The sequence below is a fragment of the Polyodon spathula genome, chromosome 4 (genome assembly GCF_017654505.1).
Source record: "Polyodon spathula isolate WHYD16114869_AA chromosome 4, ASM1765450v1, whole genome shotgun sequence".
Taxonomy (NCBI): domain Eukaryota; kingdom Metazoa; phylum Chordata; class Actinopteri; order Acipenseriformes; family Polyodontidae; genus Polyodon; species Polyodon spathula.
Genome location: NC_054537.1, coordinates 884,321 through 908,192, shown reverse-complemented (window position 1 = coordinate 908,192; position 23,872 = coordinate 884,321). Strand labels below are relative to the sequence as shown.

Genomic DNA, 23,872 nt, shown 5'->3' with positions numbered 1-23,872 from the left:
CAGCGCTCAGTTCTTGTGTAGCTGACTGGGTTAAGGGGTTAAATTAGGAACACACAGATTGTAGGAATCTCATTCCCAGTTTGTGTTTTACTGGCACTTTAGCATTAGAAGTATGGAATGTATGAAAGGTGAGCTGCACAGGGCTAGAGTTTCTGACTTCCAGAGAATAATAAAAAAGAGCTTTACCTTTTTAGATCTTTCTATTATCGTGGGCGCCCGTTGCAGCAGCCGTTCTTGTAAAAATTCTTTGTTCTAAAATTAAGAAAATAATAAAATAAACAAGCAGGCATTTACAGTGACTGACATAAAGCAAGCTTTTAGTTTTTGTTATAATACTGATATAATTGCATCATGATATTCAATATACAAATATAGTTACAGTACTGTGGCTAATAGTAAACAGAATAGAATTTTGCAAAATAACATTAAATAAAATGCACCAAAACACATCAATAATAATAATAATAATAATAATAATAATAATAATAATAATAATAATACACTGCATTTCTAATCACTTCGATCACTCGACTGCAGGGCATGAATTACCATGAAATTGCATTCCCAACGAGACCTACTCTTACAGGACAATACTTTGTAAATACATGGGAAGGGTCTGCTCAGCACCATCTTCTTATCTGGTGTAATTCCACGGTAATACCATGAGACAGGCTAGTTACCATGTAAAATAATCATATCTGCTATTAGCTGATGTATTGCAGGTACTATCTCACGTATTATATTACTCTGCACTTTCCACTGTATTTAATGAATTACGCATTTTTTATTTTATTTTTTTTCCTGTATGTCATGTATTATGCATTTCTCTGTAGTTGAAGTATTATTGACTTGTATTTACTGCATCTTGTAAAGCACTTTGTGATGGTGGTCCACTATGAAAGGCGCTATACAAAATAGATTGATTGATTTGACTGAAAAGCAGAAATCTTTGGTAGTTATAAATGCTAGTAATTAACATGTTGTTACATGACTACTGAATGTAGCCCCCGAAATGTAAAGTGTCAGCATCCTTTCTTTCAGTTAGGAAAACCACGTGATGGCACAAAGCCATATTAAAAGTGAAAAACCCTTCAGATCTGCCCTGATTTTGAAGGAGTTCTTCAGATTGGAATCCTTTGAGGTGTTATCTGCTTGAGAATCAACCACACTGGCACTTGAGTCTAGTTCAAATTAATTCTCAGTTCCCTTGGTAACTAAAGTACACTCTTAAATAACTACTGAAATACATCAAGCCAGGGATGGAAATAAGAATCCCACTGCACAGCAGTTTAACACATTCCTGGTTTTACTATGAGTTTAGTAAGACACACCTGAGCTTGGTACCTATACACTGTGGCTAATCAAGCTGGACTGGGTGAAACTGCTGTGCAATGAGTCTTATTGCCATCCTTGCCAACTGTCTAGACCACCAAATCAATAGCAACAGCACCTGCTTTGCAGGATGTCTGCACAGTTTCATCTCTATAATACACAGCATGCTGGAGTTATACAGCACCCTCAATGCAATACATAACTTATCTGTGTGATCTATGCAAGGGTACTGCAAATATAAAAGTGTGCTATCATAAAAGCAAAGCAAAGTAGAGGTGTTTTCCTGCTTGGAGTCACTACTTTGCCCTGCTTTTAGCTAAAACTAATTTTCTGCCCTGCCATTTTATCCCAGATGAAAGAGACTTGTTTGGTTCAATAACATTTTGTGGTGGGAAGCGGCTTGCTGCCTGACATAACAGAATTATACAGCCAAATCCAACTACACATGCATTATATAAAGTAGTACTGTACCTAACATTGACATATAATGTATGTGTAGAACAAATGCATCATGATTCCTGAAGATAATGATGCATGTGAAATAAATAAGGGCCGCCCAGAAGATGAAACTGCTTCCACTGTATTCCAGTAGTTCAGGCGTGTAGTGCATCACACAGGGAGAGGATTGCTTGTGGGGTTCCAGTAGTTTTCATGTAGTGCATCACACAGGGAGAGGATTGCTTGTGGGGTTCCAGTTTTTCCAGGGAGTTTTCAGTAGTTTTCATGTGCATCACACAGGGAGAGGATTGCTTGTGGGGTTCCAGTAGTTTTCATGTAGTGCATCACACAGGGAGAGGATTGCTTGTGGGGTTCCAGTAGTTTTCATGTAGTGCATCACACAGGGAGAGGATTGCTTGTGGGGTTCCAGTAGTTTTCATGTAGTGCATCACACAGGGAGAGGATTGCTTGTGGGGTTCCAGTAGTTTTCATGTAGTGCATCACACAGGGAGAAGATTGCTTGTGGGGTTCCAGTAGTTTTCATGTAGTGCATCACACAGGGAGAGGATTGCTTGTGTAGTCCTGTCTGCTGAAACAGCTCTGACACTGCATCACAACAGCATCAGCCAGTTCACTGCGTTACTTATTACAACTGCTAGGTGGATGCCTCTCTTACCTTTGCTTTCTGGAAGAATTTGTGCTTTAAAAGCTCTGCCGATGTTGGCCTAAAAGAAAAAGAAAGAGTCAGCAACAGAGTATGGAATATTTGTGTGTTCTGTGGGAAAACAGTCCAGTGAAATGGGTCATCAGCAGCCTTTCAGATTTAAGCTACAGAAGCCTGAGGGTACCCGTGACGTGTGTTATTCACTGGGTTGCTACTGAAAACACTCAGTCTCTATGAGATCATTGTGACGGTGATCTTATAAAAAGACTGCTTTGCGTGGTTCTTGAGGGTAGTAACAACTGAGTTTCAGTACAGTTGTTCAGTAAGAACAGTAAGTAAAGAAAAAAAATCCCGAAAAGCACCTGACCTCTTTTCTGGGTCTTTCTGCAGACACAGGGAGATCATCTTCCTGAAAGACTTGCCGTATTTCTTCACTATGTCTTTATCCTGGATGCCGGTCTCCAAGCCTGGCGGGTCGTTCTGCAGGGTTAGCATTAGAACCTGCAAGAACGCAAGCAGTTAGTGCTGAGCTGCTGGGAAATCACGTCCTGCTCGCTTCTCAAAGTCTCTCTATTACTGCGGCGTCATGATAAACTAGCTGCTAATTGTAATTGCTTTTTAAAGAGGAATTAGGGTTGAAAGGCAGGAGGTGACCTGGCCCTGGTTACGCCGCACATGTCTAACTGAAGCTCATTAACATGCACTCCGCTGTACATATTCCTCACCTAGTTCTCAACACAACTGCAGCTGTTCTCATACTCTCAATGGCTAACCAGCTTTCCCTCTACCAATCATATTAGAATAAAAACAGAACAAACACACAGTATCCAAAAGGCCATTATTAAGGCTGTATTTTGCTCGCAGTTTTCAAGATTTCTGTGAAATGTATCCACTGCTGTGTGATATGTAAATATAAATATTTAAGAACACTTGCTGTTTTAGAACTTGAGAGAGAATTCTCAATTTTGAATGTGACCACACTATTTTTTCTGCTTTAATAAATATTATGCTTAATTGAGAAATATCTTGAAATACCTATTTTTAGACCGTGAAAAAAACTGCAGCCCTAGTTATTATACTGTACCAGCTCAAATAATTCCTTAAGAAATGAAAACCCTACGTATGACCCCTTCCTGGTATTTGTGATTGCTTTGGTATGGTTTCTTTAGTTTTAATGCTAGTCAGAATGCTACCATAGTGATTAAACCCTCCCAGTTTGTACTGGATTTGAGAATACCTGAAACTGAGCTACAACAACATGGTGTGGGGGATACAGGACTTTACACAGAAGTGAGTGTTATTAAACATGACAGAGAACATCACAATGAACTTCATTCCTCGATCACTGTGTGTGTATATATATACAGTGTGTGTGTGTATGTATGTATGTATGTATGTATGTATGTATGTATATATATATATATATATATATATATATTATATATATATATATATATATATATATATATATATATATATATATATATATATATACAAACACACACACACACACACAAACACACACTGAACATCAAAAGAAACGTATCACTTATATTTGGATAAAATTTGCTAAATGTGATCGAAATATGATAAACTCTGTTTCAGAGCTGGCGCAGTGACTTTTTGTTGTGCTGATTAACAACTAACATCACGAAGATGCTGCAGAATGATCTGTCGATCTCGGGCAGGTGTTGTGACTCTTGGTCTCCCAGTTCGTGGCCTGTCATTGACAGTGTGTCTGGTTATATCTTCTCTCCAGGTTTGAAATTGCTGGCTGTGAGCACCCAAGACGGCGAGCCACAGCCCGCTGCCCTAGTCCAGCCTTCAACATGCCGAAGGCGTGGCTCTCTTGACAGACGAGGCATATTGTTTTTTTTTTCCTGTGATTTTCTTTATTGCTTTTATTCAAGCTTGCAATTCAACAGCTGAAATCACTCCGTATCCAGTGTCCAATCAACTGTCTCACTAATTAGGTGATTAACTGCATATGCTTCTGTCACAGTCACCAAGCGTGTCATGGTCAAGGATGAACGATAGAAAACAAATGTGTTAGAAAAATGTTAAGTTTCTTTTGATACTCGGTATACACACACACACACACTTCTTTCCACAGTACACAGGCAGCAACAGCAAGATGTGAAAAGGTTATAAACATCAAGGGTTATTATTATGAATTACAACAACAACAAAAAAAACAAAGAAATGTGATATAAAACAGTCACAGGCCATTTAAATGCCTGAATATATGAGTCCTTACCACATACAGCTGTGTAACAAGCACCCTCAGGCCCATTACAGTGATGCAGCCTTTAAATCCTGTCATGTTCATAACTGTATTAATGTTCCTCTACAAGACCTTCATTAGAATCTCCATGCATCTCTCCAGGGGCTGCACTGCCCAGGAATGGGTGTGCAGCCTGGGCTCGGCAGCCTGTGTTTAATGAACCCCTCACTCATACAGCAGCGCGTTCTTTAAAGAGGCACTTTATTCACCGGGCCCCTTATGCTTTTGAGGAGGTTTGCAATCATTCTAATGTTATACAGTTTTTGATATGTTCTTGTTAAGCTCCCTGACTTGACCTGACTTCAGGACCTGCTCATTACTGCCACAGCCATGTGCAACACAGACTAGATCAGCCGCTGTGTCTTTATTTAGAGAAGTAATAGCCGTCTCCATCTAGAGAGCATGTGAGAAGGATCCAGTCTTATTCTGTATCAATGGAAATACACACTGTAGATGTGCAGTGCTATAAAGGCACTGTGGCTGATCTAGCCTGTGTTGCATGCTGTATGTCTAGGGCAGTCGTCTAGTACAGAAGAGCTGTCTGAAGCTGTCAACAGGGTTTCGATACTGAACATACTCAATTCTGCGTATGATTTGGGAGAAATGACCTTGCTGTTGTTGCTCACGATCCCCAGGTCTCAAATTAAACCCTTCAGATGAGGTACAAGCTGTACATTCAATGTTTTCTACCTTCATGGGTGGGTATTTGTGGTAGGGAGCTGCTCCTGTTGCCAGTTCAATAGCCGTGATTCCAAAACTCCAGATATCAGCTTTGAAGTCATAACCTCTGACCTAAAATACAGCAGAAAAGCACTGGATTAGCTGCAGACAGAGGAAATGCCAAAATCACTCAGTGGGAAAACGAGCCTTAAAAGACAGGAGTGTGGGTACAAAATAATCTTTCTGTTGTGTAACTCATTGTACTAAGCATTGCACTGAATGCAAATTCAAAAATACTTTTCCATTTACACAGTGCATGTCGATCACACTGCAATTGCAATGAAACACAAAGGGAATCTCAATAACTCTGAGTTAATCAGAGATGAATGAAACTCAACGCATCACTCCTGCTCTGAAACAGCTCTAATAACTCAATAACTCTACCTGAGTTAATCAGAGATGAATGAAACTCAACGCATCACTCCTGCTCTGAAACAGCTCTAATAATCAATAACTCTACCTGAGTTAATCAGAGATGAATGAAACTCAACGCATCACTCCTGCTCTGAAACAGCTCTAATAACTCTACCTGAGTTAATCAGAGATGAATGAAACTCAACGCATCACTCCTGCTCTGAAACAGCTCTAATAATCAATAACTCTACCTGAGTTAATCAGAGATGAATGAAACTCAACGCATCACTCCTGCTCTCTGAAACAGCTCTAATAACTCTACCTGAGTTAATCAGAGATGAATGAAACTCAACGCATCACTCCTGCTCTGAAAAAGCTCTAATAACTCTACCTGAGTTAATCAGAGATGAATGAAACTCAACGCATCACTCCTGCTCTGAAACAGCTCTAATAACTCAATAACTCTACCTGAGTTAATCAGAGATGAATGAAACTCAACGCATCACTCCTGCTCTGAAACAGCTCTAATAACTCAATAACTCTACCTGAGTTAATCAGAGATGAATGAAACTCAACCTCACTCCTGCTCTCTGAAACAGTTAATCAGAGATGAATGAAACTCAACGCATCACTCCTGCTCTGAAACAGCTCTAATAACTCAATAACTCTACCTGAGTTAATCAGAGATGAATGAAACTCAACGCATCACTCCTGCTCTCTGAAACAGCTCTAATAACCAATCTACCTGAGTTAATCAGAGATGAATGAAACTCAACGCATCACTCCTGCTCTGAAACAGCTCTAATAACTCTACCTGAGTTAATCAGAGATGAATGAAACTCAACGCATCACTCCTGCTCTCTGAAACAGCTCTAATAACTCTACCTGAGTTAATCAGAGATGAATGAAACTCAACGCTCACTCCTGCTCTGAAACAGCTCTAATAACTCAATAACTCTACCTGAGTTAATCAGAGATGAATGAAACTCAACGCATCACTCCTGCTCTGAAACAGCTCTAATAACTCTAGTTAATCAGAGATGAATAAACTCAACGCATCACTCCAGCTCTCTGAAACTCTAATAACTCTACCTGAGTTAATCAGAGATGAATGAAACTCAACGCATCACTCCTGCTCTCTGAAACAGCTCTAATAACTCAATAACTCTACCTGAGTTAATCAGAGATGAATGAAACTCAACGCATCACTCCTGCTCTGAAACAGCTCTAATAATCAATAACTCTACCTGAGTTAATCAGAGATGAATGAAACTCAACGCATCACTCCTGCTCTCTGAAACAGCTCTAATAACCTCTACCTGAGTTAATCAGAGATGAATGAAACTCAACGCATCACTCCTGCTCTGAAACTAATAACTCTACCTGAGTTAATCAGAGATGAATGAAACTCAACGCATCACTCCTGCTCTGAAACAGCTCTAATAACTCTACCTGAGTTAATCAGAGATGAATGAAACTCAACGCATCACTCCTGCTCTGAAACAGCTCTAATAACTCTACCTGAGTTAATCAGAGATGAATGAAACTCAACGCATCACTCCTGCTCTCTGAAACAGCTCTAATAATCAATAACTCTACCTGTTCCATCACCTCCGGAGCCATCCAGCAAGGGGTTCCTACAAAGGTTTTCCTCACTTTATTCCTGGTCATGTCCCCACCTGTTGCGAGGAAGGCACTTACACCAAAGTCTGGAGAAGGGAGATAAAAAGCGAATATGGTTAAGTTGTAAAGTCTGTAATGTATTCTTTCTCGCACTACTGAAATGTTCCTGTGCTGGCCCTAAAGGCACAAAGTGCAGAAACTGAATGCATGTCCTTTCTAACCACACCAAACTTTAGGTTTTCAAATTCCATCAGAAGTCAAAGCATGGCTATGATCTCGTGAAATTCAAGAAATCTGAAACTGAACAACCTACATGTATGATGATGATAAAGTGGTGTTATTAAACTCCAGCTGTGCAAAGACAAGTTTACTGTGGTGATGTGCTTATGGGGGTATATTGGGCACAATAAAAGAAAAGGTTTCCAAAGTGGCAGATCACTAGATAGCTCTTAACTCTAAGCACAGTCAGAGCAGCTCAACACGATTGAAAAGCCCAGCACTTGAGTGAATGCCATTCGAACCAATCACAGTAAATTGCAAACATCACATAAAGTAGACAATACATAATGTAGAGCTACTAACTCTTAGAGAATATAGAGTACTGAACTTGAAACACAACTCTTCAAATCGGTAGCTGCACAATGATCTTTTACTTAACCCTTTCAGTCCTGGCGGCAGGTCCCGTCTTATCTTAGTATTGTTTAGCGTTCTTAAAGCTCTGACGATCCTTTAAAGTACATTTACCTAAATACATGTAGAAAATCAATGTTCCTGCTCTCAGGTAAACTCAATAAAGGAGCACCTTTCTGAATGTGTGCATAGAAATGAATCTCGCATTCTTCAGGACTGAAAGGGTTGAGGCTCAGAGGCACTGGCTTTGCTACTTTGCAATTACTGTCGCTGTGATAAGGAAGAACAAAGGCAGAATGTATGACAGAGAGAGCATGTTAAACACTGAACCCAGTGTCTCAGCTTTCATTATTAAACAGCACAATTAAAAAACAAGTGATCGTCACAGCTTTTCCATTCTGTTCCCTGCCATCCGACGCTTCATTAAGGGAATGGAAAATAAAAGATGCCTCTTTGTGTGAAGATAAAGCTAGAGCCCCCGATGTGTGCCCACTGGGCAATTAAAATACATTACAATCAGGCACACTTTCATAAATGTGCCATTTCTCATCATTTTAATTAAATGTCAGCTTCCCCTGTAACTATGCTGACCACAACAAGCACAGACAGAGCTGCATAATGCAGGATGAGAAGGAAAAACAATACAACTGCACATTTGGAATTCCGGGATCAGTTCTGATTGACAGGTAAAATCTGAAGAGTTCACATTCCATGTGTTATTTAAATTGGAGCCCAGGCTGGCAGTCTTCATTAGAAGGCTCTTTGTATCACATTTTATTAGAATCTAAGTCCAGTTCTTTGTTCCTATCCCAGAATCTAACTCCAGTTCTTTGTTCTGAATCCAGAATCTAAGTCCAGTTCTTTGTTCCTATCCCAGTGCTGAAAAGGTTATGATGCTCCATCCCCAGTTGTGACCATAACATCTTCTCATATTGCTCTGAGCTTAGAATGCTTTACAAACTAAATGAACTGGCTCTCAGAAGGAGGGTAAGGCTATATATCCCTTCCAAGTATGAGTGAGTGCATAGCTGTATGTGAGATAGCAGTACTGTGTATGCTGATAGCTATGCTTTATCTGTTCTGTGGTTTGATGTTTTGTGTCTCCACTCTTTAAAAACCCTTCATCAGTTCATCACAGCCGTGAATTTGTCGGATCACAGGAATTTGATCAGCACATCAGACCAGATAAGCCTGTCGGTATAAATCTTTATTGAAATGACTCCATAATTCAGTAGCTAGCTCTGAATGGCTGGCATTAAGAACCCACATGCATATCAGACGTGCTTCGATTCTTCACCTTCCTCCAGTATGGCAGCTGAATCGCTTTACGAGACGAGATGCAAAACAACAAGCATCTCTTGCCGTGGTTTTCATTCCGATTCCTTTCTCTTTCAAGCAGCACAGTCTCCCAAAGAAGCACAATGCAGAGGCAAACTCCGGCAACGAAAAAGTAAAAACCAACATTCAGAAGTGTAATCAGACTCTACAGTACTAGCAGCTATATCTGGGGCCAATTAGTACAGCATTGTTTGAGTTCATCGTCGACACGTTAGTACAGTGGTGGCATCATTGTTTGAGGTCATCGTTGACATGTTAGTACAGCAATAACATCATTGTTTGAGGTCATCCTCGACACGTTAGTATAGCAGTGACATCACTGTTTGAGGTCATCGTTGACATGTTAGTACAGCAATAACATCATTGTTTGAGGTCATCATCGACATGTTAGTAGAGCAGTGACATCATTGTTGGAGGTCATCACTGGCAGTGGTGTCATTTTTGGTCCAATTAGCTATTAGATGATTTGATTGGTACTAATGACCAAAAACTGCACTTGAAAGTAAGAGCACCCTCTACTGAGAACTGAAGGCATGACTGCTGTACAGTACAACCGATCCAAACGGTGTTATCAGTGACAACAAAACGCTTCACTGTACTTCCTGGGTAATCCTGTACAAATGTGGGATGTTTTGACACAAACGGTTGTTTGTACAACAGGTAAAACCAGTTTCCCCCACAACACATGACATATTTAGTAATATATGAACCTAGGCAAAATCTGTGTAGAATATAGATTCTTATCAGGACCTCAGACTCATTAGTCACTCAACTGTTAGCAAGTAACACTAAGAGATAATTGAAATACTACATAGTGCATACATGGGATTGGAGCATGAGAAAAGCATTCCGGTGAACACATTATTCAGCAAAGCTATTTGCAGTACTACATCTATTCCTGCAGAGAGAGACAGCGAGAGAGAGCGAGAGAGAGCGAGAGAGAGAGAGCGAGAGAGAATTGAAATACTACATAGTGCATACATGGGATTGGAGCATGAGAAAAGCATTCCGGTGAACACATTATTCAGCAAAGCTATTTGCAGTACTACATCTATTCCTGCAGAGAGAGAGAGAGAGAGAGAGAGAGAGAGAGAGAGAGCGAGAGAGAGAGAGCGAGAGAGAATTGAAATACTACATAGTGCATACATGGGATTGGAGCATGAGAAAAGCATTCCGGTGAACACATTATTCAGCAAAGCTATTTGCAGTACTACATCTATTCCTGCAGAGAGAGACAGCGAGAGAGAGCGAGAGAGAGCGAGAGAGAGAGGATAGGAGAGAAAAGCATGGTGAGAGATTGAAAGGTCTATTTGCATACATACTCGCGTCTGGGGGGGTGACATGGACCATGATTGGAGCCATGAGATGGAGCAGGAGCAGAAAGAGTTACGGTGAAACACATTATTCAGCCAAAGCTATTTCAGACGCACACTTAGTCCTGCAGAGTGAGACGCGTGAGGAGAGCGGAGAGGATCTATTCGATCGAGGGAGAGGAGAGGCGGAGAGTGAGCATGAGAAAAGCATTCACGGTGTGAACACATTATTCAGCAAAGCTATTTGCAGTATCGTACATCTATTCCTTGCGGAGAGAGGGCACTTGTAGTAATAGGAGAAAAGCATTCCGGAGAGAGAGAGAGAGAGAGAGAGAGAGAGAGAGCGAGAGAGAGAGAGAGAGAGAGAGAGAGAGAATTGAAATACTACATAGTGCATACATGGGATTGGAGCATGAGAAAAGCATTCCGGTGAACACATTATTCAGCAAAGCTATTTGCAGTACTACATCTATTCCTGCAGAGAGAGAGAGCGAGAGAGAGAGAGAGAGCGAGAGAGAGAGAGAGAGAGAGAGAGAGAGAGAGAGAGAGAGAGCGAGAGAGAGTAAATACTACATAGTGCATACATGGGATTGGGGCATGAGAAAAGCATTCCGGTGAACACATTATTCAGCAAAGCTATTTGCAGTACTACATCTATTCCTGCAGAGAGAGAGAGAGAGAGAGAGAGAGAGAGCGAGAGAGAGAGAGAGAGAGAGAATTGAAATACTACATAGTGCATACATGGGATTGGAGCATGAGAAAAGCATTCCGGTGAACACATTATTCAGCAAAGCTATTTGCAGTACTACATCTATTCCTGCAGAGAGAGACAGCGAGAGAGAGCGAGAGAGAGCGAAGAGCGAGAGAGAGAGAGAGAGAGCGAGAGAGAATTGAAATACTACATAGTGCATACATGGGATTGGAGCATGAGAAAAGCATTCCGGTGAACACATTATTCAGCAAAGCTATTTGCAGTACTACATCTATTCCTGCAGAGAGAGAGAGCGAGAGAGAGCGAGCGAGAGAGAGAGAGAGAGAGAGAGAGAGAGAGAGAGAGAGAGAGAGAGAGAGAGAGCGAGAGAGAGTTGAAATACTACATAGTGCATACATGGGATTGGAGCATGAGAAAAGCATTCCGGTGAACACATTATTCAGCAAAGCTATTTGCAGTACTACATCTATTCCTGCAGAGAGAGAGAGAGAGAGAGAGCGAGAGAGAGAGAGAGCGAGAGAGAGAGAGCGAGAGAGAATTGAAATACTACATAGTGCATACATGGGATTGGAGCATGAGAAAAGCATTCCGGTGAACACATTATTCAGCAAAGCTATTTGCAGTACTACATCTATTCCTGCAGAGAGAGACAGCGAGAGAGAGCGAGAGAGAGAGAGAGAGAGAGAGAGAGAGCGAATTGAAATAATATGTATCACGTACATAGTGCACACATGGGATTGGAGAGCGATGATGAGAGAGCATTCCGGTGAAGCACATTATTCAGCAAAGCTTTTGCAGTACTACATCTATTCCTGCAGCGAGAGACAGCGAGAGAGATCGTAGGGGCGAGAGAGCGAGAGAGAGAGAGGATGCGATTAGGCGAGAGAGAATTGAAATTAGAGCTACATAGTGCATCATGGGATTGGAGCATGAGAAAAGCATTCGGGTGAACACATTATTCAGCATAAGCTATTTGCAGTAGCAGAGAGAGAAGAGACGGAGAGGCGAGTTGGAGCGACTACCTCGCAGAGAGAGACAGCGCGAGAGAGCGAGAAGATGACGAGAGAGAGCGAGAGAGAGAGAGCGAGAGAGAATTGAAATACTACATAGTGCATACATGGGATTGGAGCATGAGAAAAGCATTCCGGTGAACACATTATTCAGCAAAGCTATTTGCAGTACTACATCTATTCCTGCAGAGAGAGACAGAGAGAGAGAGCGAGAGAGAGAGCGAGAGAGAGCGAGAGAGAGAGAGCGAGAGAGAATTGAAATACTACATAGTGCATACATGGGATTGGAGCATGAGAAAAGCATTCCGGTGAACACATTATTCAGCAAAGCTATTTGCAGTACTACATCTATTCCTGCAGAGAGAGACAGCGAGAGAGAGCGAGAGAGAGCGAGAGAGAGAGAGCGAGAGAGAATTGAAATACTACATAGTGCACACATGGGATTGGAGCATGAGAAAAGCATTCCGGTGAACACATTATTCAGCAAAGCTATTTGCAGTACTACATCTATTCCTGCAGAGTGAGACAGCGAGAGAGAGAGAGCAAGAGATATTCAGAGATTGCAATTAGTAAAAGCAAGCGTGGCTTCAATCCAGTGAAAGAAGAGAGAAATGATGCAGTTCTAAAGGTCAAACACACAGGGCTGGGTTCAGGATTGGGTCAGACAAGTCTAGTATCACAAGGTAATATACAGTAAGAGTACCTAAGGCTGTTTTGCTTTGTTGTGTCCGTCTGCCTACGAACTCCTACTTTGTGAAGCTATTTCATTAATTCCAGGATATTCAAAGTAGTTTACTCGCTGCCTGTAACTATGGAAACACTGATCCCAGAGGATTGTGAATTAACACCATACAGGATAGATGAAGAGTTAAGAAGCACAGGAGTTGACATGAAAAGAGCTGCAGTCCTTTAAGCTTTAAGAAGCGTATTGAGAAATGAAACCAGAAGGGTCTGGTGAATTGAGTCTCGGGGCTCGATCAGTGATGTACTGGAGCTCATGGTATATCTCAAATATACAGCCCATGAATGGAATCAGAAGGGTCTGGTGAATTGAGTCTCGGGGCTCGATCAGTGATGTATTGGAGCTCATGGTATATCTCAAATATACAGCCCATGAATGAAACCAGAAGGGTCTGGTGAATTGAGTCTCGGGGCTCGATCAGTGATGTATTGGAGCTCATGGTATATCTGAAATATACAGCCCACGAATGAAACCAGAAGGGTCTGGTGAATTGAGTCTCGGGGCTCTATCAGTGATGTACTGGAGCTCATGGTATATCTCAAATATACAGCCCACGAATGGAATCAGAAGGGTCTGGTGAATTGAGTCTCGGGGCTCGATCAGTGATGTATTGGAGCTCATGGTATATCTCAAATATACAGCCCATGAATGAAACCAGAAGGGTCTGGTGAATTGAGTCTCGGGGCTCGATCAGTGATGTATTGGAGCTCATGGTATATCTGAAATATACAGCCCACGAATGAAACCAGAAGGGTCTGGTGAATTGAGTCTCGGGGCTCTATCAGTGATGTACTGGAGCTCATGGTATATCTCAAATATACAGCCCACGAATGGAATCAGAAGGGTCTGGTGAATTGAGTCTCGGGGCTCGATCAGTGATGTAGTATATCTGATTTAAAAGCATAATTGAATCACTTAAACAAACCAGGTACTCAAGTTGGCATAAAATAAAATAAAACAAAACAAAACAAAACATCTGTTATGAAAGGTATGTGACATACCTTTGTCAAGGGAAAGTGTGTTTGAAACCAAACAGTGGAGGTACTTGTAGGCTTCTGATGATATGGTAACTACACTGGCTTATTTCTATTTAAATCTATTAACGATGTCATTCACTGCACAGTCACGATGCAATGATCTACTATTCCTTTCTATTTACACCTTCAGGCACAGTGTGAAGTCCATGTCTCTATTGCCTTTCCTTTATTCTGCAATACTGTATGTTATCTAATTGCATTTCTTCTAAAACTACACATTTTAGGTCCTTCATGTTCTGTTCATTTACTTCTTTATATCTTATGTTCTTATGTTGGACAGGTGACGCTATTCATATAACGACGTACCGGTTCCTCTTACACACACATAAAAAACCAAATTCTATGGTAAAGCTCAAAGCGGACTGACACATTTTCAACCTTGGACTAAATAGATTTAATGTGAACACATGATTTAAAGCAGAAATGTACAGCACAACGTTGATAGGTAAAGCAATAAGATAGTTTCCTGCTTTTAGACAATCGCACATAAACTGTGTGGTTCAGAGATGCACAGGGAGAGTGAAACTGGCTCAGCTCCACACAGAAACAAACAAAGAAGCTCCTTGTACATTACCTGCAATTTGCACAGAGCCGTCTTCTCCAAGAAGAATATTACCTGCCTTCACATCCCTGTAAGGGAAAAAAACAAGTCATTGAGCTTCACTGGGATTATCAATTACGGGAAACACCCCAGAAATACAAGTCATTGAGCTTCACTGGGATTATCAATTACCTGAAACACCTCAGAGATACAAATCATTGAGCTTCACTGGGATTATCAATTACGGGAAACACCCCAGAAATACAAATCATTGAGCTTCACTGGGATTAACAGTTACCTGAAACACCTCAGAGATACAAATCATTGAGTTTCACTGGGATTATCAATTACCAGAAACACCTCAGAGATACAAATCATTGAGATTCACTGGGATTATCAATTACCAGAAACACCTCAGAGATACAAATCATTGAGCTTCACTGGGATTAACAGTTACCTGAAACACCTCAGAGATACAAATCATTGAGTTTCACTGGGATTATCAATTACCAGAAACACCTCAGAGATACAAATCATTGAGCTTCACTGGGATTATCAATTACCAGAAACACCTCAGAGATACAAATCATTGAGCTTCACTGGGATTATCAATTACCAGAAACACCTCAGAGATACAAATCATTGAGCTTCACTGGGATTATCAATTACCAGAATCACCTCAGAGAAACAAATCATTGAGCTTCACTGGGATTATCAATTACCAGAAACACCTCAGAGATACAAATCATTGAGCTTCACTGGGATTATCAATTACCAGAAACACCCCAGAGATACAAATCATTGAGCTTCACTGGGATTATCAATTACCAGAAACACCTCAGAGATACAAATCATTGAGCTTCACTGGGATTATCAATTACCAGAAACACCTCAGAGATACAAATCATTGAGCTTCACTGGGATTATCAATTACCAGAAACACCTCAGAGAAACAAATCATTGAGCTTCACTGGGATTATCAATTACCAGAAACACCTCAGAGATACAAATCATTGAGCTTCACTGGGATTATCAATTACCAGAAACACTCCAGAGATACAGTTAAAATTCCTCCTAATGCGCTTTGCGTTTACACTGGGACTGTGGAAAAGGCTAACCAGTAAATTGATTCAAAAACTGAACTGAGTTCTGCGTTTTCCTTCAAGCTGATGCTGTTGCTTCAGTATCAAACTGTGGATATTCTTTTTAGTATTATGAAATATTTACAGTACTTTACCATCCATTTCATATCAAGGTCCTGTCCAATCAGCAACAAGGTGATTTAGCCATTAACCAATAGAACACATGCATTCACAATACTGGCATATATAGAAAGGAATAGCCAATTCCAGTTCTTATAATACACTACGTGACCTGTCTCTGCCAGCCCTGCCTACTTTCTTTATGTGCACATGGCTGGCACAGTTGAGAGGTCACACTGTCACATGACCTGAATGGCATGAGGAAGGCTGTTCACTCCCAACACTTCGTATCCCCAGACAAGCTCAAAGCAGCACAACCAGGTAGAGACAGATTTGGAGAAGTGATTAGGAAAAAAATGCAATAAAATAATACAATAAAATAGCAATAAAACAAGTTAGAACATGTACAGTAATGTAACGCTACAGTACAGTACTCAAAGTAAATACAAAACCCTTCCCCAGAAGCTCTCAGTATGAAATGCACTGATCAGCACAGCAGTACATTACAGCTCAGTGTGTTGAGCGTGCTGCTCATTCTCAGTATGAAATGCACTGATCAGCACAGCGGTACATTACAGCTCAGTGTGTTGAGCGTGCTGCTCATTCTCAGTATGAAATGCACTGATCAGCACAGCAGTACATTACAGCTCAGTGTGTTGAGCGTGCTGCTCATTCTCAGTATGAAATGCACTGATCAGCACAGCAGTACATTACAGCTCAGTGTGTTGAGCGTGCTGCTCATTCTCAGTATGAAATGCACTGATCAGCACAGCAGTACATTACAGCTCAGTGTGTTGAGCGTGCTGCTCATTCTCAGTATGAAATGCACTGATCAGCACAGCGGTACATTACAGCTCAGTGTGTTGAGCGTGCTGCTCATTCTCAGTATGAAATGCACTGATCAGCACAGCAGTACATTACAGCTCAGTGTGTTGAGCGTGCTGCTCATTCTCAGTATGAAATGCACTGATCAGCACAGCAGTACATTACAGCTCAGTGTGTTGAGCGTGCTGCTCATTCTCAGTATGAAATGCACTGATCAGCACAACAGTACATTACAGCTCAGTGTGTTGAGCGTGCTGCTCATTCTCAGTATGAAATGCACTGATCAGCACAGCGGTACATTACAGCTCAGTGTGTTGAGCGTGCTGCTCATTCTCAGTATGAAATGCACTGATCAGCACAGCAGTACATTAAAGCTCAGTGTGTTGAGCGTGCTGCTCAATCTCAGTATGAAATGCACTGATCAGCACAGCAGTACATTACAGCTCAGTGTGTTGAGCGTGCTGCTCATTCTCAGTATGAAATGCACTGATCAGCACTGCAGTACATTACAGCTCAGTGTGTTGAGCGTGCTGCTCATTCTCAGTATGAAATGCACTGATCAGTTTTTCAATGCAAAGGGGGTCAAGCTAAGTGAATACGAGCAGTTAGAGGAATAATCCACTATTTAAAATGGCATTTCCTTTCCTAAAAAATAAAACACATACAAATAAACTAGCAGAACGGTGGTTAACAGTAAAGCAATGCATGGAAATGTTTTATGCTAATGTGCTACAATATATTTCTTGTAAAAGCTTTGTTATAGCGCCTTATAGAAAATATTCAGAATTTGTTTATTATTTATTCATTTATCTTTTTGACTTGCTGTTATAAAATTCAGCCCTCAAATGACGCACAACAGAATAACGTCTTATCTCCCTAATTAGAGCGTCACGCTCTGTCACTGTAATTTCAGGGTACAAGAAACTATCCAGAGCCAAATTACTGTCCCCAGGCGAAGCAGAAGCACTAGCACTGCAGAATATTTAAGTGCCGTGGCTGATGGCGTTGGGAGCTTTACCGTATTTAAAAACCTTGAATTCACAGTAGATGTTCCTGGTCATTTATTCTTGTAATTTACCACACATGTATATTGTGCTGGTTTTTCTTCCCTGGAAATGAAACTCCTGTTTCTGTGCACTGCACTGTACTGTGTATGCAGTCTGACCATGCAGAATTCGACCTCAGAATTCGAATAGGACCATGCCACCTAATTCAAGCATTCAAAATTCTAAAAGGTATTGACAGTGTCGACGCAAGGGACTTTTTCGACCTGAAAAATAGAAACAAGGACCAGGGGTCACAAATGGAGATTAGACAAAGGGGCATTCAGAACAGAAAATAGGAGGGACTTTTTTACACAGAGAATTGTGAGGGTCTGGAATCAACTCCCCAGTAATGTTGTTGAAGCCGACACCCTGGGATCCTTCAAGAAGCTGCTTGATGAGATTCTGGGATCAATAAGCTACTAACAACCAAACGAGCAAGATGGGCCGAATGGCCTCCTCTCGTTTGTAAACTTTCTTATGTTCTTAAAGAACAGGAACACTTCCTGTGAAGTGGCTGTGATTACAACTGCAATTCTTATTTAAAAATGGAAAGAAGCCTGCTGAACCACAATTAAACGCTGAAGGTCCACAAGGAATTGAGCGCCTGTTCAAACGGTTTCTTCTTAAAATGCACGCGAGTGACTCGAGTACCAGCAGGAGAAAAATGAGCACCCATGCAGTGTTGCCAATCTGCACAGGTTTTGCAGGGTCCACAACTCTTCCTTGTCGATCCCCATTTAGTCGCTGTCTCTGTTGATCAATGACGGTTTAAAAATGTAGGGTTGTGGCACCTGTTCCCTAAAATGAATTGGGTCTTCGACTTCCTCGTCGATTGTTTTCAGCGGCAATCGCATGTGTGCTTACCTTCTCATAAGTAACTTCCGATCTCTGAGTGGGTGTGGCCATACACCACACAAAACCCATCATAGCTTTGCTGTTTATCAATATTTTTTAACTGCATAACAATTAACAATTACATTTCTATTGATGAAATTACATTTCTATTGATGAAATTACATTTCTATTGATGAAATTACATTTCTATTTGAAACAAAAACAAAACATTTCAAACTTATTTAGGATCATGTTTTTTGTTTCTTGTTTTTATCCTGTCTTCCAATCAGCTTGCCAAGGGCACAAACTTTTTGTTTGTTTTATTTTTATTTTTTTGTCAAATCAGCTGAGGGCCATTGCTTTTGAGGTGCCCAGTTACTTGAGAGTGTAAATTTGACTCAGAGGTCACGGAAGCCTCTGCAATGCAGTGTTGAAATTCACCCCTGTGTGGCAGACCCTACATGGAGCTTCTAATTGCATTTCTCCAGCACTCACCAATATGCCATGTGACACATCACCAGAGCACTTCTCATATGACATGGCTTATGCCAAAAGATTAGAACCCAATTAGACAAGACTTTGTTAAAATCATCTAGTTTGTTAATACAAGTAGTTTTAAGGAATTTGAAGGCTATGGTTCGGGGCTGATGTTTCCACATCATGTGCTACATATACATGTGGAAGTAATAAGCCATGACTGGTAAACAGAACACCACTGCCACGCGCATGAGGAGTCTATCACAAACAGAACATCACTGCCACGGGCATGAGGAGTCTATCACAAACAGAACACCACTGCCACGGGCATGAGGAGTCTGTCACAAACAGAACACCACTGCCACGGGCATGAGGAGTCTATCACAAACACAACATCACTGCCACGGGCATGAGGAGTCTGTCACAAACAGAACACCACTCCCACGGGCATGAGGAGTCTGTCACAAACAGAACACCACTGCCACGGGAATGAGGAGTCTATCACAAACACAACATCACTGCCACGGGCATGAGGAGTCTATCACAAACACAACATCACTGCAACGGGCATGAGGAGTCTATCACAAACACAACATCACTGCCACGGGCATGAGGAGTCTGTCACAAACAGAACACCACTGCCACGGGCATGAGGAGTCTGTCACAAACAGAACACCACTGCCACGGGAATGAGGAGTCTATCACAAACACAACATCACTGCCACGGGCATGAGGAGTCTATCACAAACACAACATCACTGCCACGGGCATGAGGAGTCTATCACAAACACAACATCACTGCCACGAGCATGAGAAGTCTATCACAAACACAACATCACTGCCAAGGGCATGAGGAGTCTATCACAAACACAACACCACTGCCACGGGCATGAGGAGTCTATCACAAACACAACATCACTGCCATGGGCATGAGGAGTCTATCACAAACAGAGCATCACTGCCACGAGCATGAGGAGTCTATCACAAACAGAATGTGTAATGATGCTGCTCAGTCCAGACAATATAGTGATCCCTCCCTATCCACCTTGAAACTCAGTTTAATGATGCTGCTCAGACCAGACAATATAGTGTTCCCTTCCTATCCACCTTGAAACTCAGTTTAATGATGCTGCTCTGACCAGACAATATAGTGATCCCTCCCTATCCACCTTGAAACTCAGTTTAATGATGCTGCTCTGACCAGACAATATAGTGATCCCTCCCTATCCACCTTGAAACTCAGTTTAATGATGCTGCTCTGACCAGACAATATAGTGATCCCTCCCTATCCACTCAAACTCAGTTTAATGATGCTGCTCAGACCAGACAATATAGTGATCCCTCCCTAGCCACTCAAACTCAGTTCTCCTCATGTATGTTGGGTCAGTGCATTGCTGTGAAAGCTAGTTAATTGTGCAACTGCTCCTGAACATGTCCTGTACAAACAAAATGAATTGAGGGCCAGAATGGTGACTAAGATGCAGATTGCAAAAGAACATGCTATTACATTTAATACATATGAAAAAAAAAAAACTTTAAAAAACTTAAAAAATAAATAAAATTAAGGTACAAGAGGCATGTGTGTCCCACAAATCAACAATGCTAGTTTTCTTACTGTTGCAATGAGGGGCAAGAAACAGGGTTTAAAATGTACTGACAGGTTGGATCTGCTCATCCAGACTGTCATGTTTCCTCCTTGTGATACTTGAGTCACTCTCAAATGTCTTTTAAGATGAAACTGTTTGAACATGCGCTCAATTCCTTGTGTACCTCAAGGGGTTAATAAAGCAAACGCTAGGGAAAAGACACAAGATTTAGGCCTATTTAGGACTTACCTGCTTAAAATGAATGCACTGCAGAAAAGCTTTTTGATGCTTGACTTGCTTGGCTGTATTTCAAATCATATCAAATTTTCAATCATTCAATAAAATCTAGATATTAAAGCAATCTGGTGACTGCTGAATGAAGCCCCTTCTTTCTTTCTCAGGCAGGCTTGTACTTGCGAGTGGATTTAAAGTGGCGTGCAGCTGCAGATGTGTGAACAAGCAGAGCACGGGTAACTAATACTGCAGAGCTGCAGATCCAGAGGGGGGTGCTGGCTGGGCAATGAAAGGAAAGTGCAGTTCAAAGGACCAGGATCTAGTGCAGGACTACCTGGAAGTGAAGCATTCAAACAGAGACTTCTTTACCTGTGCTCCCACAGATCTGTTTTTTTGCATGACAAATGCTTCTTTTAAAACTGAAAATGGGCGACCTAAATATCAAAAGGTAGTGAAGAATCATAAGGCCTTAAAACAATGTTTATCCATAATTATAAAACTCTTAACTTTCATTTGATATAAATACAATGTTGCAAGCACAGGGCTGTAATGTACGACATGGATCTTACTGCAGTTACACCCTCTAATTCTGCAATCAGAAGGAACAGCACATCTTCTGAAATTACGAAGATATTCAGATTATCTCAGATTCTGATTATATTTCACTTGCAGTCTGGGCTTGCTAACAGAAGATGTATTTCACATCCTAATGATAAGTGCACACTACAAATGAACAGAAATCAGAGACCTAAGGTGAAGGGAGCCAGGAATTATTATGCGCAAACAGATCTCTGTACATCAGCCACACAACCCCAGAGAGCCTGCCTTCACAACTCCCCGGGAGAACAAGCTCCATGTAATTTTAGCCCCAATTTTCTCCCCAGTTTAAAATGTCCAATCATTTTTCCTCCTCACTGCAGCAGCTCTCACACAGCTGAGAACTGAAGGTTCAGTGACTGACCTCCGATCCCACGACGAGCTGCTTCCTCTCCTTCACTCAGGAACTCGAGCTGATGTCAGAGAGCTACCGGCCCCTGGAGGACACAGGCTAGTGTGTGCTTGAGCTCACTAGGCGCCTGGCCAGTAGGGTGTGCTGTAGCACCATGAGGAGGAAACAGTCCCTGCCGGTTTTGACTCCCTAACCCGCAGTAGCCAAATCCCCAGCGAGACCGGAGACCTCACACAGCCAGGACGTGAACCTGCACTACACCACTCGGCAATGCTTTTACCAGGATGCTGGAAGGTTCTACAGCATGAAACAGCTCTGCTAAAACAAGCGATTTTAAAACTACTCCTGTCAAACTGGACGTCTCACTATGTCCACATTTCTGTGTTCTGCTGCACCATTTGAAAAGAAATGTAAAATGAAAAGTAGATGTGAACACACAGGGAATATGCCTCTAGTCTAGCCTGTACTTTACCTGTGAATCTGTCCGTTTTTATGCAGGTATTCCAGACCCTCCAGAACCTCCTTCAGAATAGTAGCTATACTGGGCTCGTCCAGAACTCCATTTTTGTGTTCTCCCCTGGAAATTATGTGCTTTATAATGTCCAGCACTGATCCTGGACAGGAGAGAAGATACAAAACGCTGGTTAATTTTAACAGGTGAGGTCACGGTTTTGTTCCGGTGTGGTTGAAGACAGGGTGAAATCCACATGTTCTTTAGCTTCAATCAGCTGTTCTAGCAGAACTGTGCCATTGGGTTTAGAAAGCTACCCCAGAGGTCACGGTATATCCTAGTAAGAGTCTGTTCTGTTACTTGAGAGTCTGAGCATGAAGGGGGGGGGGGGGGTACACATGCTTCAGGCTGAAGAGACACTGAATCAACCAGACAGATACTGTACTGCTTCTGGTAACAAAAACAAGAAATCAAGAAAGTGTGTTTAGGAGACACGTGTAGAAATGAAGCTGACAGGACAGACAGGACCTGAAGCAGCAGATCACACAGAAAGCTCTCTGTCAGGACTTGGCTGACTGATGAAGGTCATACTGTATGCAGCAGCTTGCAGGGAGTAAAGGAGGCTGGCGTCACAGCCAGGGGCGCACATTTCATTAGACCTGTTAATCTGACTAAATGCAAATTCTCTCTTTAAAACTTAGTGCTGCAGACTAAATTCAGCAAGCTTACTGTTCTGCCTGGATTAGGTGCAGCAGGAATTCAAAGTTTCTCATATAAAAAACACAGCATTTCTGGTCCACTCCACGTTACGGGTGTGTTACAGCGTGGAACACACACACACCCTTCTGAAAACCTGGTGGAACACATTTTTTTAAAGTTATAAAGCGAGGAACATGTTCTTGACTGAAATGTTTAAAAACTCATGTTTGAGAACATCAGCACTACTGTGCCTGGTCAGCTCTACCTGATGTAACAAGCCTACCACTCCCTCCTCTTCAATTTCCACTCTGCTCTGGAACTATCCAAACACAAACACTACCTAACCCTCACCACTGCTCTGGAACTATCCAAACACAAATACTACCTAACCCTCACCACTGCTCTGGAACTATCCAAACACAAACACTACCTAACCCTCACCACTGCTCTGGAACTATCCAAACACAAACACTACCTAACCCTCACCACTGCTCTGGAACTATCCAAACACAAACACTACCTAACCCTCACCACTGCTCTGGAACTATCCAAACACAAACACTACCTAACCCTCACCACTGCTCTGGAACTATCCAAACACAAACACTACCTAACCCTCACCACTGCTCTGGAACTATCCAAACACAAACACTACCTAACCCTCACCACTGCTCTGGAACTATCCAAACACAAACACTGCCTAACCCTCACCACTGCTCTGGAACTATCCAAACACAAACACTACCTAACCCACATCACTGCTCTGGAACTATCCAAACACAAACACTACCTAACCCTCATCACTGCTCTGGAACTATCCAAACACAAACA

The 23,872-nt window shown here is 41.7% G+C and overlaps 1 protein-coding gene across 1 annotated transcript in view; it reads right to left on the bottom strand.

Annotated features, from left to right (window-relative positions):
• The window catches only part of oxsr1b (oxidative stress responsive kinase 1b), an 84,214-nt gene that overhangs the window by 19,463 nt on the left and 40,879 nt on the right, over window positions 1-23,872 (bottom strand). Inside the window, exons 4-10 of the mRNA XM_041246815.1 lie at window positions 22,364-22,505; window positions 14,772-14,827; window positions 7,392-7,501; window positions 5,409-5,510; window positions 2,802-2,935; window positions 2,447-2,495; window positions 187-252 (exon numbers count right to left, since the gene is read on the bottom strand). Coding sequence (XP_041102749.1) covers window positions 187-252; window positions 2,447-2,495; window positions 2,802-2,935; window positions 5,409-5,510; window positions 7,392-7,501; window positions 14,772-14,827; window positions 22,364-22,505 — 659 coding nt within the window. The remainder of the gene's footprint in view (window positions 1-186; window positions 253-2,446; window positions 2,496-2,801; window positions 2,936-5,408; window positions 5,511-7,391; window positions 7,502-14,771; window positions 14,828-22,363; window positions 22,506-23,872) is intronic.